The sequence below is a fragment of the Ricinus communis genome, chromosome 7 (genome assembly GCF_019578655.1).
Source record: "Ricinus communis isolate WT05 ecotype wild-type chromosome 7, ASM1957865v1, whole genome shotgun sequence".
In the NCBI taxonomy this organism is placed as follows: Eukaryota; Viridiplantae; Streptophyta; class Magnoliopsida; order Malpighiales; family Euphorbiaceae; genus Ricinus; species Ricinus communis.
Genome location: NC_063262.1, coordinates 808,720 through 828,096, shown reverse-complemented (window position 1 = coordinate 828,096; position 19,377 = coordinate 808,720). Strand labels below are relative to the sequence as shown.

Genomic DNA, 19,377 nt, shown 5'->3' with positions numbered 1-19,377 from the left:
TTGGTCTATAATTATATAATTACCAATATGACTAATTATATAAATTATATTTATTTTTTATTTTTTATAATAATAAAGACAATAATACAGTGATATATATGTATATATATGTAACGCTTTTTTACCGTTTCATTTCTCAATTTTTTAAAAATTTTGTAGTGTTGCATTTTCCATTTTTGGTTTCGTGGAGTTAAAATTATGTTTCACCATCATTTTATGCATAAATCATCAAATGCCAGAAAGTACTAAACTCAAAACCAAATGTTTTGTTGATATTTAGGGATTTATATCTCTCCCATATTGCTAAGTTATTAATTTTGAGGAGTATTTCTCCCACTTTGCTAAGTTAACAATCTTGAGGTACCTTCCAAGCCTATATAACAGAGGTCTCACTTTGTTATTCATTCATTCCAAAAATAAGAGAAAAATATTAGAGAGTTAAGCAATTATTTTTCTCCTATTATAAAGAGAGAATTTTAATATTTTCTCCTTTATAAATAGAGAGATTGTAACTCCTATTATTTTCTTATAGTAAAATTCTTTTATCATTGTCTGTGGTTTTTACTCTAATTTGTTTAGGAGTTTTCCATGTAAATCTGTGTGTTCTATTGTGTATTTTATTTTTCTTTATCTTTATTTTCTCAAATTATTAGCTGTGATTTTACTCTATCAGGTTCATATTTTTTCTACAATTGGTATCAGAGCTTGGTTAGCAAGAAATTCCTTAAAATTTTGTGGTTGCAGCTCAGTCTGATCTTTCATATCAGAAAAGGGTTTTGAGGTTTCTTTGGTGCAAAAGAGCTTGTGTGGAGTAGTAAGAAAACTTCCAATTTAGGGAAGGTTCTCTCTAAGGAGATTGGTATTTAAGAGGTCCGCTTGTAACCCTCCAGTCTTTCCTGGAAACTTGCCTAGTGAGTTGTGTTCATTACTGCGGTTCATTTTACAAGCTAAAAGACACCGTTTGTGATAGAAGCAATGGCGGCAAAATTTGAGATTGAAAAGTTCAACGGGAGTAATTTCTCATTGTGGAAATTAAAGATAAAGGCTGTATTGAGAAAAGACAATTGTCTTGCAGCTATCAGTGAACGACCGACAACACTCACAGATGATAATAAATGGAACGAGATGGATGGGAATGCTATTGCAAACCTTCATCTGGCACTTGCAGATGGGATCTTGTCCAGTATAGAAGAAAAGAAAACGGTAAAGGAGATTTAGGACCACCTCACTATACTGTATGAGGTCAAGTCATTACACAACAAAATTTTCTTTAAGAGGAAACTTTACACCTTAAGAATGTCAGAATCTACTTCAGTGACAGAGCACCTTAATGTCTTGAATACTCTATTTTCTCAACTCACATCTTTGGGCTATAAAATAGAATCACAAGAAGGTGCACAACTTCTACTCCAAAGTCTACCTGATTCGTATGATCAACTCATCATCAGTTAGATAAATAATATTATTATCGAAATTCTAGTCTTTGATGATATAGCAGCCGCTATTCTTGAAGAAGAAAATCGGCGAAGGAACAAGGAAGAGAAGCAGGCAGGTTCACAACAGGTGGAAGCTTTGATGGTGATGAGAGGGAGATCAACAGAATGTGGTCCAAATGGGAGTCACAATCATGGTAGATCAAAATCAAAAAGTAAGAAGAATTATAAATGCTACCATTGTAGTAAGAAAGGTCACCTGAAGAAGGATTTTTGGAGTCTGAAGAATTCCAATCCTCAAGAAAATATGGCATGTACTTCGGATGTTGGAAATGTATTGTGATGTGAAGCAGCAATATCAACTGAGAGCAGGAAGAGATTTGCTGATGTATGGCTTCTTGACTCATGAGCAACTTATCACATGACCTCTCGAAGAGAATGGTTCCATCATTATGAACCTATCTTAGGAGGATCTGTGTATAGTTATGAAGATAATGCCATAAAGATCATAGGCATTGGAACTATCAGGTTGAAGATGCACGACGGTACAGTCCGCACTATTCAAGGAGTGCGATATGTGGAAGGTCTGAAGAAGAATTTGTTATCTCTGGGACAGCTGGATGATCTTAATTGCATCATCAAAGTTCAGAAAGGAATCATGAAGATTAGCCGAGGAGCGCTTGTAATTATGAAAGGAGAAAAAATGATTACTAATTTGTATATATTTTTGGGAGAGACTGTGCATGAAGCAGAAGCATTTGTTGCTTCAAGTAGTTCGAGCGAGAGATCTGCAATGGTGTCACATCAGAAGCTTGGACATATGTCTGAACAAGGCATGAAGGTTCTTGCTGAGAAAAATCTACTTCCTGGTCTCACAAAGGTGTCATTACCCTTTTGTTAGCATTGCATAACAAGCAAGCAGCATCGACTACAGTTTAATACATCCAATTCTAGAAGCAAGGATGTTCTAGAATTAGTTCACTCTGATGTATGGCAAGCACCAATTTCATCACTAGGAGGAGCTAAGTACTTTGTGTCCTTCATCGATGATTACTCTAGGAGATGTTGGGTGTATCCTTTCAAGAGCAAGGGAGATGTATTTGCAGTTTTCAGAACTTACAAAGCGCAAGTTGAACTTGATTCAAGCAATAAGATCAAGTGTTTGAGGACAGATAATGGAGGAGAATACACAGGTAATGAATTTGATAGCTTTTGCAAGCCAGAAGGCATCAAGAGGCAATTCACTACGGCATACACTCCTCAACAAAATGGAGTGGCAGAGCCGATGAACAGAACTCTATTAGAAAGAACTAGAGCAATGTTGGGAGCTGCAAGCCTGAATAAGGCATTTCGGGCGATTAACACTTTGTTATGTGATTAACCGGTCTCCATCTACAGCAATTGATCAAAAGACACCGCTGGAGATGTGGACTGAGAAGCCAGTTGATTATTCAAACCTCCATATATTTGGAAGTCTTGTATATGTGATGTATAATACCCAAGAAACTACAAAGCTGGATCCAAAATTCAAGAAGTGTTGTTCTTGGGATATACTGATGGTGTGAAGGGGTATCGCCTGTGGGATCCCACTGCCCACAAGGTTATAATCAGCATGGATGTAATCTTCTTAGAAGATAAATTGAAGGGAGAAGATGATAGCACTTCAAAAGAAAATTCAGAGACTACAACTATACAGATGGAAAGAAAGTCTACAAAAGAAGATTCTTCTAAAGCAGCACCATAGCACAAAGAGGAAGAACCAGTCTAGTTCGAAGAGCCAACCGAGTCTGAAGAGTCAGAACTTGGAAAAGGAAAACATATAAAATTTACACCAACCTGGCAGAAAGATTATGATATAAGCAGCAATGTCGCATACTGTCTTCTAACTGAGGAAAGGGAGCCATCAACTCTCCAAGAAGCAATGAGCAGTTCAGATGCATCTCACTGGATGGCAGCAATACAAGAAGAGATGGAAGCTCTGCATAAGAACGAGACTTGGGAGCTTGTGCCACTACCACAAGAAAGAAAGGTCATTGGCAACAAATAGGTCTTTAAGATCAAAAGAAATAGTGATGATCAAGTGGAGCGGTTTCGTGCAAGAATGGTGGTGAAAGGATATGCTCAGAAGGAGGGGATTGACTTCAACGAAACATTTTCCCTTGTGGTTCGATTAACAATTGTTCAAGTAGTCTTGGCGATGTGTGCTACATTTGACTTACATCTAGAGCAGCTAGATGTGAAAATAGCTTTTCTTCATGGAGATCTTGAGGAAGAAATTTATATGCTCAAGCCATAAGGTTTTGAAGAAAAAGAAAAGCGGAACTTGGTTTGTAGGTTGAACAAATCTCTATACGGTTTAAAGCAGACGCCGAGGTGTTGGTAGAAGAGATTTGATTCCTTCATCATGAGCCTTGGATACAATAGATTTAATGCAGACCCTTGTGCATATTTCAAGAGGTTTGGTAAAAGTGATTTTATTATCTTACTGTTGTATGTAGATGATATGTTGGTAGCAGGCCCCAACAAAGATCATATTGAAGAACTAAAGGCACAGTTGGCTAGGGAATTTGAAATGAAAGACTTGGGACCAGCAAACAAGATTCTAGGGATGCAAATTCATCGCGACAGAAATAATAGAAAGATTTAGCTTTCTCAGAAAAATTATTTGAAGAAGGTCTTGCGACGTTTCAATATGCAAGATTGTAAGTCAACTTCTACCCAATTTCTTGTTAGTTTCAAATTATCCTCCAGTGTGAGTCCTAGCAGTGAAGAAGGAAGGATGGAAATGTCTCGAGTACCGTTTGCATCAGTAGTGGAGAGTTTAATATTCGCGATGATTTGTACACGACCAGACATTGCACATGCAGTAGGAGTAGTAAGTCGGTACATGGGGAATCCTGGCAGAGAGCATTGGAATACTGTAAAGAGGATCCTAAGATATGTTAGGAGAACCTCAGATGTTGCATTGTATTATAGAGGATCAGACTTTATTATCAGAGGATATGTTGACTCAGATTATGCAGGTGATCTTGATAAAAGTAAATCTACTACAGGGTATGTGTTCACACTTCATCATGAGCGAGTCGGGTATCAAACTCAAGTCGGTTGTGGAGACATCAACAATGTAATATGTAGCAACTACACAAGCTAGTAAGGAAGCAGTATGGTTGAAAATGATGATGGAGGAACTCGGACACGAACAAGAGCATATTCCTTTGTTCTGTGACAGTTAGAGTGCATTGCATCTCGCAAGGAATCCAGCTTTTCATTCAAAGTCAAAGCACATACCAGTCCAGAATCACTTCATTCGTGAAAAAGTGGAAAAGGGCACTGTGAATATGCAGAAAATTCATACTAAAGACAACCTAACAGATTTTTTGACGAAGGCAGTTAACACTGATAAATTTATTTGGTGTCAATCCTCTAGTGGCTTGATAAAAGCATAAGCAGCATGGAAAGGCAAGGAAGAAAGAACGGTGTGAAGATTTGACTGATCCTCAATCAAATCTTCAAGTGAGAGATTGTTGATATTTAGGGATTGTATCTCTCCCACATTGCTAAGTTATTAATTTTGAGGATTATTTCTCCCACTTTGCTAAGTTAACAATTTTGAGGTACCTTCCAAGCCTATATAATAGAGGCCTCATTTTGTTATTCATTCATTCCAAAAATAAGAGAAAAATATTAGAGAGTTAAGTAATTATTTTTCTCCTATTATAAAGAGAGAATTTTAATGTTTCTTTTTTATAAATAGAGAAATTATAACTTCTATTATTTTCTTATAGTGAAATTCTTCTATCCTTACTCGTGGTTTTTACTCTAATTTATTTAGGGGTTTTCACATAAATCTGTGTATTCTATTGTGTATTTTATTTTTCTTTATTTTTATTTTCTCAAATTATTAGCTGTGATTTTGTTCTATGAGATTCATATTTTTTCTACATATTTGTCATTCATTTTTATTTCTTTTTTCTTTTTGGACCTATTGATGATCTATTTAGGTGACACATACTACAATCTGACAATAATATGGAGAACAGACATATATGTATAGTAGGTAACAGAATCCAGAGTTATTTTGTATCTTTCTTATAGTTTGAGTGATCCTTAACAAATTTCACAGGCTAACACAAGAGAATGATATTCAAATTTAGCCATTTTAAACCCTAATGCAAATATTACTCAGCTGTTTTTGTTGTATTAGATATGTAATTTGGAGTGAGCTGCACACTTTTTTTTCTCTCTCTTTTTCTTATTAATTTTTATCAAAAGAAAATTAGTTTTGATTAACATCGGCTATATTTTAGATCATTTATCAATTTTTATGAGATTTAAATATTTAAATACAGAAATATTTATTGACTTTAATAAATTTAAAATAATAATACTGATAATTTTTATGTTTATATTTTTATAATCTGACTCGTTTTAAGATCAAATAATCAATATTTATAGTTTAAAATAGCAATTGATCGATGGAATTAATTAAAAAAATAAATATAAAATCTGCAATTCGCATGAGATTTCATTTTTATACTTTTTATTTCTATTTATTCTTATTAACATTGATAAATTACATTCTTATTTATTTGTCTGTAAATGAAAGATTCATAATATTTTATTAAGAAAATGAGCTGCGTACATACAGGACCAGCTCTAACCACAACAACTGATAACCGACACCAATAATTGAAGAAATACAATATTAAGTGAATCACAAAGGACAAACATCATTGTCCAAATTATTGTGTATAAAAATATGGCAACCTTTAATTAGGATTTAGTCACTTAATTATATGTTTTAAACCACAAATATTTATTTATACGCCTAAATCAAAGACAGAATCCTTCATAATCATTATTTATTCCCATCCCACAGATATTCATACCTCACAAGTATCTAACACAAAGAAGGAAATTATATTGTATTTAAAGTCAAGCACGAAAACTTAAGTTAATTTTTAATACTGAACCAAATCACATAAATTAATATATAATGGATGGATATTAGGTATCCACCACCCTTTAATTAAGCAATCCGAATTTGTCATAAATCTAGTTCATATTAATTTAATTTCCTTTTTAGAAAGAAAAAAGAAATCATATTTAATTGTACCGAACCCCATTAATATACGAACATCATTCAAATATTCATCTCATTTTAAATGCATGTACAATTTGATACAGCCACTGAGCAAACCTTAACGTTGTGTAATTGTCCTTTTGAAATATATTTATTGTAATGCTATAATATCTTCTTCAAGAAATTATATATTTTAGTTAATGTGGCTTTTTTTTTTCTTTGGCTAATTAAGAATCATATCTGCAAAGTATATTCATAGAAATAACAATTTTGATAAGTTAAGTTCAGTGATTAAAAGAAAAAGTAAGTTGAATTCTACATATAAACATCTAACAATTTAAATTAATTAAGTGAAGAACCCTAATTAAGCTATATGTGAGTAAGTTAAGAACTTTCATTAATTAAGCTACATATATGTGTGTGTGTCTTCAAATTAAAAACTTTGATTAAAGAAATTGTGCCCTTTTTGTTGTAATTTATTTCTTTCGAAGTGGCTTGTGTTTCTTGTTAAGTTGAATGAGTTCTTGGAGAATTTGTCATATTGTACGCAACTTTTTTATGATGTAATGAAGAGAAGACTTCACCGCATTGTTTCTTTCACTGTGATCGGGCTCATCGTATTTGGTTCCTATCCCTTCTAATTTTAATACAGAGAACCTTCACAGGGACCACATCCCACACTGCTGGCTTTTCCTGATGAATTATTTTCTTTAGCAGTGACCCTTCTTTGGGCACTGTGGAAGGCCTTCAAAAATTAAACCTGGTCAATGCAACAAGCTATTGACAAAGTGGCTGCCTACGAATTGGGTTTTATTGTTCGCTACTTTTGTTGCCCTTTCCTTTGTGCCCACTCATCCTAACAATAGGTCAGACAATAAGGCTCTCAATAGCAAGCTCCTCTTAGAGGCTTCCTTGAAATAAACTTTGATGCAATAGTTAAAAAGCAGTCTAACCAAAGCGACTTCAGTTTTGTTGCTCACTCTTATACTGGTGAAGTGGTTGATTGTGGTGCCTGCATTTATAGTTCCTAACATTTCGGATGCAGTGTTACTAGAAGAAATGGGGCTTAGAGTTGTTGAATAGGTTGTTCAAAAAGGTTTATCCGAAAGTCATTGTGGAGGGGGATGCTAAAGGGTTGATTCAAGGTATGAATGGCAATTTCAGTTCTTCCATGGATGCCATTATTGATGATATTTTTCATCTTTCTCATAGTTTCTATTATATCTCTTTCATGTTTGTAAGATCTCTTAATTAGGTGGCTAATATGTTAGCCAAAAAAAGCTCTTTGTATTGATAATTTCTATAGTGATTCTCATGCTCAAATCCAATGGGTGAGACGTCAACTTTTGTTATAATGATCTTTCCTCTTGTAATGGATGGTTCTATCTTTTTTAAAAACAAAAAAGAAAATGGCTTAATGGTAATAAAAATCTAAAACTTTGGGACTTTGTGCGAATTTAGCTCAAATTTTAAAAATTATTAAAATAGGTTATTTTGTAAAATTGGATTCAATGTTAGCATACTTCTTGTTTTGGTTAAAATTAGATTATATGGCAGTTTTTTTTATTCATTTTAATAAAATAGTATTTAATTTAGAGATTTAATACAGCTGATAGTTGTTTTTTTATTGAACAACTATATTAAAGTATTTGATAAAAACTTAAAAAAACAACAGCTCATAACTGATTTAGTCTCAATCTGTTGTTGATTGTATGAGCTTTATTTTAGAATTGTTTTTTACTAGCTGATAAATGATTTTATTTTTTTATTTATTTGGACACTATTATTCTTATTAAAACTTATTAATAATAACTTACCTTAAATTGATTTTATATAATTAAATTTTTATATTTTATAATTAATAATTATTATTTTAAAATTATTATTAATAGTTAAATATTTATATATTTATAATTATTGTATTTCAAATTAGAAATTTTTATTAGTAGAATTTAAATTTAAATTTTTACTCTTAAAATAATTTTTATAAATATTGTTAACAATAAATACAATTGAGATAAAGAAAATATTTTTAATTATTATAAGTTTATTAATTTATATCATTGAGTATAATATGATATAATATAATATAGTTAACGATAAATTATACCCTCAATTGTGAGTTAACATATTAACAGTAACCACTAATAAGATTTTACTAAATGGTTTAATTTATCAGTCATCATTCATCGGTCATCAGATACCAGCTGCATGATTATTCGAACCAAATATGCCCTAAATAAAAATAATAGCATATTATTTAAAAGACTTACCAAATTGGGTTACTCCTTTAACCCAAATAAAAGCTAAAGATTTTAACCTAGCTAGTAGATGTCTAAGTTAACCACCCTTAGAAATAAGTTCAAGACAAAAACCTAATTCACTAATTTACTATAAACCTAACATATTCAATTTCTTTGTTCCTTTGCTCTTTTTACATCAATTTCTCTTGCCTTTATACGTTTTGCTCATGAGTAAAGGAGTCTTTTGATCCCAATCACAACCATACCGTTAGAGAGCTTCCGATTCCTTCGAATTTCTACAGCCTTTTATAGTCGTTTACTGATGTTGTCACTGCCAATAGACTCATCAGCATGACTACACCCTTCAGCCATTCTCATATCTTCCCTTCTCCCTCTCATCCTTAATCTACCATTGATGACAACCAGGAAAGCAGAGCTTTCTTTCTCTTCCATGGTCTTTCCTCTTCTTTACTTTTTTCTTTTTTTAACTTACTACCCTTAATAAATATCTTCTTTTTCCTATAAACATTAGTAAAGATAAGCAAAAGAGATTGCTTTAATTACAAAAAAAAAAAAATTCACTTCATGGAAGAAGAAAGAAGATCTTTTGGCTTGAAAAGAGAGAGATGAGATTAATTATGTTAAGTTATTTTTTTTAACTATATTTAGTAAAAGTAAACACGTATTGATTAGAGTACGTATGAGGTGTAAGTGGGTCCATAATACTATATTAATCATATATGCTAGTGTGAAATCCAATTCAGCTGCCATATAACCTAATTTAATCAATATAGAAAATATACTAATACTAATATTGTTCTTAATTTTACAAAATGGATCTATTTTAATAAGTTTTGACTAAAATGGCGTCTAAGTCGCAAAATTTTAAAATTTTTTTAGCATCATGTAAAAATAAAATTAATACTGATAACTCCCGAATAGAATATTCAAATAAAAAAATCTGTTAGATCATGAACTATTAATTCTAATTCATACCGGACGATGAATCAACAATTCGAAATGCTTTTAGTTGAAAGAAAATATTCAAATATAGATCTTATTCTTTTCAATAATCCATATTTGTAGCAAGAAAATACTATTCTTCCTCCCCAAAGCAATCAATGGTTGATTATAAATATTTATAATTTATATTCTCTAAACTATAAAAAGCCTGAAATATCTTCTTTCATATCATTGAAAAATGCATTAATATAAATACAATAGTAAGAAGAGGTAATATAAAAATGTGTAAACTATAAAAACGAGTCAAAGTTGATTGTCCAGCACTAACACTTTCACATAATAACTCTACCAAAAGCGATCCTATTAGAGGCATAGTTTGTGGTACCCCTATTACAATTTTTACTACCCCAATAACTAATTTGGTGGCAAAGTAAGGATTTGTGGTTTTCATTTGTTGGCTAGGAAATTCGATTAGAAAATGTGTAGGTAAGGCACGTGGTGTCCAATCTACCGACACAATAGTCTGCACAAATAAGCACCACTTACTAATTCTGCCACTTCCTTGTAAAATATCAATCTTTCTTGAATGTACCCATTTTTTAAAACGATATTAACAATTAATTTAAGCATATGTGTGTATATGCAAAATCCATTGTTTCTTGTCTTTTATTTTATGTCAAATCATGGAAAATATAATGCTTATTAATTAAATGACTATAGCTTTTGCTCTAAATTAATTTGCTTTTTTCTGTCTTCATGTGATCATATTATATATTTATTTACTCATTTAACTATCTGAATTTTAAAAAGAAGGGGCCATGGTACAAAATTTAGGAAAAGAAAAACAAAAACAACTTCATTTTCATCTCCTTTTTTCTTATTTTCCTTCTCTCTCTTCCTTTATTGCAATAGACCCATTCCTTAAATAAGCAAATTTAATAACCATTTTTATTTAATAACTAAGTAATGCAGAACAGAAAACCACTAACTCTTTAACATTCAATGTCAACTCACCAAAAGGACACTCACCATAGATTATTTTTATTTGAATTAAATTTAAATATAGAAATAAATTACACATGTTAGAGCAATTTTAATAATCTTTTTATACGTGTTAAATTTTTTATTTTAAAAAGTCATATAATAAAATGACACGTGTTATATTTTTAAAGTTTAAACATTTAACTGAAAAAACTTATATTCAAATACTAAGTAAAAATTAAAATGTTGAGATATTATATATATAGTTTTACTTTCTCTTTTTAAATAAATAAAAAAAATGATTCAAACTTAAAATTTTGCCCAACTTACAATCAATTTAAATATATGTATTTACCATTGGCCTAAACCTAATAGTACAAAAACACAATATAAACAAATATTACACCCCAAAATGTAGCTGCAAAATGTGAATGTACTTATAAATAACTGTTAGTCTCGCAAGGATCCATGTATTCCAGAGAGCAACTTTGGGGGAGAGAATAAGAATGGGATCACTAGAGCCGGAGAAATTGGTAAGTGGGCAACTAGAAATATGGAAACTGATGTTTGGCTTTGCAGACTCAATGGTGCTGAAGGCTGCAGTTGAGCTTCGCATCCCTGACATTATTAACTCCCATGCTCGTCCCATCACTTTGTCCCAGATTGCTTCAGGTCATCTCTCTCTCTCTCTCTCTCTCTTTCTTTCTCCTATTTTCTTCATGCCCTTTTTTTATCAGTACTTTTTTACTATGAAATTTCAACAGATATAACTTCATAGGTATATAAATTGATTCCCAATCCTCGCATGTCTCAGATTCAAATCTTAGAAATTGTTATTGTCACATAAATTAATAAATTTTCTTGAATAGCATATCAAATATCATCAGTTCTTTTCTTTTCTTGCTGCCTCTAAGTTTACTCACTTGTAGGGAAAGACCGAAGACGAGAACACCATGTGCTGTATGCATACCCTGATATTGGAGGAGTACATACATGGTCACCATTACATAATCATCAAAGAAAACATAAAACTTTAATTAGATATAAAGTGATCATACTTTTTTAAAAAGAACAAAGAGAAAAACAGCAACATAAAGGAAAAAGCGGGTACCGGATACCAGCCATGGGAAGGCCAAGGCTTAGCCCTACTGGCCACTGGTTTGTGTTAGTTAGTTACTGTTAAGAATAAATAAGTTATTTGTTTTCTTTGTCGGCCACTAAAGATCTTATGCCTGGATTCTTGGGACTTTAAAAAATACAAAAGCTTTTCCCGTAAAATCTAAAAATAAGTTCCAATTTTAATGAGCTAGTAAAATAAAGAGAGTTTTCGAGTGTTAAAAACCGAATTTTACCGATTCCCTTTGTGCTTAAAAAGAAAAGCAATTTTGAACTACCGCAGACTTGTTTCATAGCTTTCAACTGAGACAATAATGATCTTTGAACTTAAAATTTCTTTAATTATCTTAAATAATAATATTAATTATATGACTCTGTAGTTAGTTCGATACATCACTCAAGCTAATACATGTCGACAAGAAAGTCTATTTTCAAACAAAAAAAAAAACTTGAATTTATAGTACAAATTTGTGTTTTATGTTTACTTTGTGCAAGAAATACATAGTTAGGGAAAACAACATATATATATAGACTTCATTAGAGCCTAAATGCCATCACCAAGATTTCAGGTATCGACTCGTCTTCTCCTGATATATCCTACCTTGCACGGATCATGAGATATCTAGTCTGTAAAGGCATCTTCACTGCCCATCAACCATCAGATGGTGGAGAGTCTTTTTATGGGTTGGCAGAAAACACCAGATGGCTGCTACGTGACTCAGACTTAACCCTACATCCAATGGTGATAATGGAAAACCATCCTTGGCAAGTAACACCTTGGCATTACCTAGGCCAATGTGTTAAAGAAGGTGGAATTGCTTTCAAGAAAGCACATGGCTGTGAAATGTGGGATTTTGCATCTCAAAATCCTGAATTCAACAGGATATTTAATCAGGCCTTGGCTTGCACTGCCAAGATAGTGATGAAGGCAGTTTTATCAGGATATAAAGATGGATTTGATGCCATTACAACTTTGGTAGATGTAGGAGGTGGTACTGGTGGAAATTTGGCTGAAATTGTTAAAGCCTACCCCCATATCAAAACCTTAAACTTTGATTTACCACATGTTGTGGCTACTGCTCCAGCCTTTGATGGGATCGCACATGTTGGAGGAAACATGTTTGAATCAATTCCAAATGCTGATGCAATATTCATGAAGGTAAGTGCCAAGAAAGCTTTTTTCTTTGAGATGTGTTTTCTACGTACCATCAGTACACTAGATTTTACACGAATTGTTCTTTTTAAAACTAAATTATCTTATAACTCACTAAATTTTATTACTTTACAACCTTTTTAAGTGCTCATGATTGTTAAATAAAATAACTAAAAAATATGGTATTATTTGTTTATTTATCAGTTAATTTCCTTTTTCTGTTTTTTTAGTGGATATTGCATGATTGGGGAGATGAATATTGTGTAAAAATTTTGAAGAATTGCCGGAAAGCAATACCTGAGAAAACAGGAAAGCTGGTCTTAGTAGAAATAGTACTACAAGAAGATGGCAACAATCAATTCGGTGATATGGGGTTGGTGTTTGATCTTCTCATGTTTGCACACACCACAGGAGGAAAAGAAAGAAGTGAAATTGAATGGAAGAAATTATTGGAGGAAGGAGGATTCCCTCGCTACAAAATCATCAATATTCCTGCTTTGCCATCTATCATTGAAGCCTATCCACAGTGAACGGCACTTCTTATATTATTGATAATTCCCTATAATTATATACCATAAAGAACTTGAACCATGTATTTGATTCTCTAAAAAGCAATTAATGTTGGGTTAATTGCTTGAATAACTTTGTACTTTGTTTCAAATTTCAATATCAAATAATTGCACCAATAGTTGCTTCTACATTTTCTGATCAACTTTTAATGGCGTGGCAGCCCAAGTTACTGCTCATGCAAAATCGAAAACATAAACCGGCTAACAGACATAGTGGATTTCAGTGGTGGTCAATATTGCTTTTGTTCTGCACTTTTCTTATGTATTTATGAGGATATACGGAAGCATTATGATGTTGAGATTCTACCAGCATAAGGATGTGTCTTTTTCCCTGCACAATTTTGGAACTTTCTCTGTTGGCTGAAAGCTACCGAAATTACTCTTTTTGCTGAACCGCTGTTAGCTTGCTATTCTGCTGAAAGAGCAGAATTTGTTTTCTTTCCGTGTATGTTCGAGCCCTCTGCTATAATCTTCGCCATTCTTGTGCTGTATAATTCATTTTCTTGCCAAGTTTTCTTTTTTCCTACTGCCTATGTGTGCCTCTTCTACTTCAAGTTTTCGTGCTACATGTATAATGATGCCAGGCTCTGTGAATGACTTGCAGGAGGTGCGTCGTTTTGTGATGAGCTAGCAATTAATGCTGAATTGAGTGCTTCATGGTGGGTTTTTAGTTCAAACAAAGTTATTCCGTGATGTTTCATTCTGTTCACATTTCTGCTGTAACTCTTGTAATATCCGGAAATTATTTTTAATAATAATTTTATTAATAATAATTAATAAATAAATTTTTTATTTAAATTAATTTTATTTTATTTTTATTTTATTTAATTTGAAAATGATTAATAAAAATTTTAATATTAGATAAATAAATGAGTTATTTTCTATATCCAATTAATTTGATTTTTAAGAAATTAATTAAGTAAATCATTTAAGAAATAAATTATATTTTTTGTTATTCGAAATTTCCTCCAAATGCATATTTATATAAATAAAATATATATTGGAGAATTATGGAAGAATTTGTAAAGGGTGTTTTTATAAAAGAATTTTGGAGAAATTGGTATTTTAATTAGCTAGTGGTATTAAATTTTAAGTTGGAAAACATTTATCAAATTGATTATTTAATTTAATTGTGTGTTAGGACTAATTTGAAAATTTATTTTGAGATAAGGATTAAGATTGTAATCTTATTATTATGCGGTTTTAATGGAAATTTATATGTCTGGTATTTTTGTTATTAAATATGTCGGTATGGGCTTTTCGGTAATTTTATATTTAAAAGTAAGGATATATATGTAATTATATTTTCAATAATTCTAAGTTAGCCCAAATTAAATAGTTAGGGGTTCAATTGAAAAGCTAAAGAAAAGTTTTGGGGTTAATTGAAATTTTTGTTGGACAAAATTGCAGTAATTGAAAAAGTTGAGGAACCCAAAGGTAAGCAAGGAAACTTCAAGGACCAGAAGTCGATATGGAGAAGGAGAAAGAAGAAAAGAAATCGGGGAAGAAGGGAAGGAGAGAGAAGGGGCGTCGGGATCGCCGAAAAGAGAGAGAGAGGGGAAGGCGGCAGAGTCCGTCTGGGGTCGACCGCCGCCAGCAGAGAGAAAGCTTGTGTCGGCAGAATTCTTCTTGCCGTCGTTCGTGGTGTTTCTGGCAGCCGTTGTCGGCGATCCTAAGCTTAAAATGAGCAGCAACTCCGAGGCTTTCTTTTCCGATCTTCGCCACCCTTTGAGGCTGCCGGAATTGCAAGATCCGGCGAAGTGAAAAATAGGGGGTAGCGGCGTTTTCGGGCTTTTCTAGGCGAGCTCCGGCGAGCTATGGACGATCGGAGGACATATCCAGACTCCCCTCAGCTCAAGCTTCGCAATGGCACCGGTTTCGTGGCGATTGGACTCCGTTTGCAAATCGACGGCCGAGATCGTCGGTAAATCTCTCTGAATGATCGAGGGTTGGATTGGAAATCGAAAGTGAAGATCGTCATCAGCACGTCGTTTTGAGTCTGATGGTGAGTTCAGATCGTCGATCGAACTCCGGCAGTTGGAAGCGAGTCGACCGAGCGATCAAGCGTCTCAGTAATTTTTTTTGGCCCGTTGATTTTAGAATTCTTTGATTTAATTATGTGTACATTGAATTGTGTTATGTATTGAAAAATATTTGTGTGTTAAAATAATAGTTTGTCGGACTGCCTGCCGTAGTCGTGATTTTTGTGCTGTGTGGCAGAGTCGGAAAATTAGTGAAGTCTTCGGAACCCGACTCCCGTTGTATTAATTTGTTGGATATTTGAAGTGTTTTTCTAACAGGTCCTGGACCCGTTTTACGGAGGGTAAACATTCGTGCTTTAGGGGAGGTTCTACCGAATTTTCGGTAAAATTTACCCGAGTCGAGATTCTTAGACAGTCAGTCCTAAGAATCTGGACCTATGGTTAATGGTCAGTTGTTTCGTTTTTAATTAATTATCTTCCGTGATTAGATGATCTGTCAGTTCGGCTTGATCCACCCGAGGCATCGGAGCAGAGCTAGGAGGTCGCCAAAGCAGTGAGTTAAAGTCATACATCAGTTATGCACGTGTCATACATAAATTTTTAATTTTCTATCGTGATTATTTTATTGCAAGTTTAATTATTAATTTAATTATTATTCATATATGTATTATGCTTTTTAATTACTATTCATGTATGTTCTTTCTTTATCATTGATTTTGTCATTGCATGATGACTCGGGATGGAACGGCAGTAGAATATAAGAGTTTGATGAGTGTTCTGGTATAAATCTGAGAGTGATGGAAAGGGGTAAATAGGTAAATTTAAAAAGAAAAGATTAGGACTTGCCATGGTCGAGCATCGCTCTCTGGGCTTAGTAGAGTGTGGTTATCGTAGTAAAGGTCCCTGGTCGAGCATTGCTCTCTGGGCGCCAGTCTTATTGGAATAAGAGAGCCGAAAGGCTAAGGCTGATAGTGAATATTAAGTGACCGGACTGGAGTTAAGGACCCTGGTCAAGCTTCGCTCTCTAAACGTTAATCCTGTTGGAATGAGATTAGTCGGGATGTTAAAGTTGAGGCTAGTCAAGATGTCAGTATTGAGGTTGATCAAGATGTTAGTGTTGGGATTAGGGTTCTACTGAAGTACTCCGTCGTTGTGTGTGAAAATTATTTTATTCAAGCATGACATGACACGTTTAATTTTTGCATGACTTAGTACTTATTTCAAATTAAATAAATGTATTATTGAGGTGTTTGCAACTATTTTTAGATATATGATTTTAGCTCACTCTCGAGACTGATAATCTCAATTTTATTGTTTTTCAGATCTGTGACTGTTAGTCTTCCCGCGACCTTTATCTAGTAACCCGACTCCTTCATCATCAGGTAGTGTATTTGATTTGTCATGTTAATTTGTAAAATTTTAGATTCTCTGCAATGGAAATAGTAGGTGTATCAGTTGTAATTTTCTGTATCGTCTAATTCTTCTAGCAGACCGAATTAATTATGTAAAATTTAAATGTTAAGATAATTATGACATTAGTAAAATGAGATGAGATTTAATTGAGTTAATGAGTGTTAGGCTTACTATGGAATTCGGTAGCCTTATGCCTACCCATTCTCTAGTGCCGGTTACGGGCCCACAGATGAAGTCGTGAGAACTCTGTTCTGATTATGTAGATAGAATAAAGGATTAATTGAAGGTGACCAAGAACATACGTAATTACTTATTAAGCATTAATTGCAAGTGGAAAAAATATTCTTGCCTAAGAATTGTTGTTGATATGGAGATTCAGGTCTCTTTCTTGTTGTAGGGTTTTTGTTAGATGCCAGCAAATCTTTATTTTAAAATATTTGAATCTTGTTAAGGTTGAAGATCTTGAAGTATATACTTAAGCTTTGAAATCATTTCTCTGCAAGGCATTGTTTTTAGAGGTAGACAATAAGGTTTTTTCATCCATCCCTTCTATACATATATTCTAAAAACTATGTATTTTGATTTCTCTTGATTGGGAATGATGATTGGGCATGATGGTGACTAAATCCACCTCTTGATTATTTTTAACTTTTTTAACAAAAAAAGAAATATTTTTAGTACTTGCTTTTGCCCCCCTTAATTTCGAACATCCTGATTTCGCCATATTCACATTACACGTTAAGACTTTAGAGAGTTCCAAAAGCTGCATATAAGCCATTTGCTAGTGGCGCACTATGACAATGCTTCTTTGAGTTGTGCATTATGAAGACTATTCTGGATTGTGTATGAGCTACAGCTCGACTTTGTTAATATATCACTTTTTGAACTTAGTTCATTTAATCTTTAAATTAAGCCTCATGCTCTTGTAATGTATCCACATGTTTAAGTAATGATTATAAATTTCATTAGTTGTAAGGATAAACAAAAATGGAAGTGATTCTTGCATTATTGCTATTCCAAGCATTGTATAGTTTAGGTATTGCTTCTTCTGTTCTTATTCTAATCCCACCTCCTGTAATAATGGGTTCCATTGGCTGATAATATAATTTATAGGCAGTGATCTAACTGGAGGATGCCCTGAAAAAGAATCTCTCCTCTCATTTAATAACAGATTTGCTTGAAGAAAAAAAAAAAACTTGCCTAATTTGGAAGACAGAAAACGTGTTGCTCTTCTTTTGTGTATCAATTCTTTAAAATCAATTAATTAGCACATTACATCTCCTTGATTATTATTATCAAATACAATGCATTGACATTGAATGTAATTGATAAATAAATGGCATACGACCAATTTATCCATGCCACTTATGACCTAAATTTAAGACCCATATCAACACTATAAGTGAGGTTGGGTTGGTAAAACCTTTGTTATTTTTCTCTATGAAATGTATCGGCGGACTGATGGCTACACTTTCTGGGATAAATTTTAGTATTGTTTTGGGAATTAAAAAATGCTATTTGGATAAGATTTTACGGTGATGGGTTTCCATGGCAGAAGGACCAATCTCAAACTCAAACTGAATAACATGCTGATTGTACTAAAATACACAGCTATTTAAGACTTAAATTCGACACCACCCGTGTACTCGTTGAATTTTTTAGGATAAATAAATGGGAATGCAGTTGTTGTCTGTTCTGAAAACTAGAAGCATGTCCATGTGCCATGGCACGGGTTTGATACCAATAAATCTTTGTCCACACTAGACATTTGTGTTCTTTCTCGGACAGTAGTAGTTCAGGAATTGAAAGAAAACCTGTGTATACCTACTCACTTCCATTTACGTACCCATTTATGTTTTTCCTTTTTTTTTTTTTTTTTAAAAAAAAGGTTTATATTTGTGCTTCAAAAGGTTTTGTAGATAAGTATCCATGTGCACTTGAAATATCAATAAGATTTTCATTTTCAGCAAACCTAATTCTATTGGTCAGTTCACTCACCTCTCTTAAACATATCTAAAGAATGCAAACGGTTTTCTATTTGATTGAATTATCTGTGGAAGAATTGCTAATGAGAATCCGGCTTCTTATGAAAAGAAAGTTCTGAATTTTATTAGATAAAAGAAAATAAATAAATAAGACAAGATAAATGATATTCCTGATTATCTCTATCTACCATTACCTTGGAGTAGATAAGTTTATTCTAATTTGGCAATTTTAGTAGAAATCTGAATTACTGATGCTGATTTTCCAACATTAATATTATTAAATATTTTGTATTTGTTTTATTGAGCTTTTATTCTTTTATTTTGCTTTATTAAGTTGTGACTTGTATTTCACCACCTGACAATTTATACAGTCATTTTTTACACTTGATGCTATAATTAAAGAACACACAAAGTTTAAGAATCAAAGAAGTTGGAGAAGCCAAGAAGGCATGAGAT

At 32.8% G+C, this 19,377-nt stretch overlaps 1 protein-coding gene across 1 annotated transcript; it reads left to right on the top strand.

The window, feature by feature from the left end:
* Nucleotides 1–11,097: 11,097 nt before the first annotated feature.
* On the top strand, nucleotides 11,098–13,658 carry LOC8262106 ((R,S)-reticuline 7-O-methyltransferase). Its single transcript, XM_002517912.4, has 3 exons — nucleotides 11,098–11,375; nucleotides 12,389–12,978; nucleotides 13,203–13,658. Exons 1-3 carry the CDS (start codon nucleotides 11,210–11,212, stop codon nucleotides 13,500–13,502), a joined length of 1,056 nt encoding a protein of 351 aa, XP_002517958.1. The 5' UTR covers nucleotides 11,098–11,209; the 3' UTR covers nucleotides 13,503–13,658.
* The last annotated feature ends 5,719 nt before the right edge of the window (nucleotides 13,659–19,377 follow it).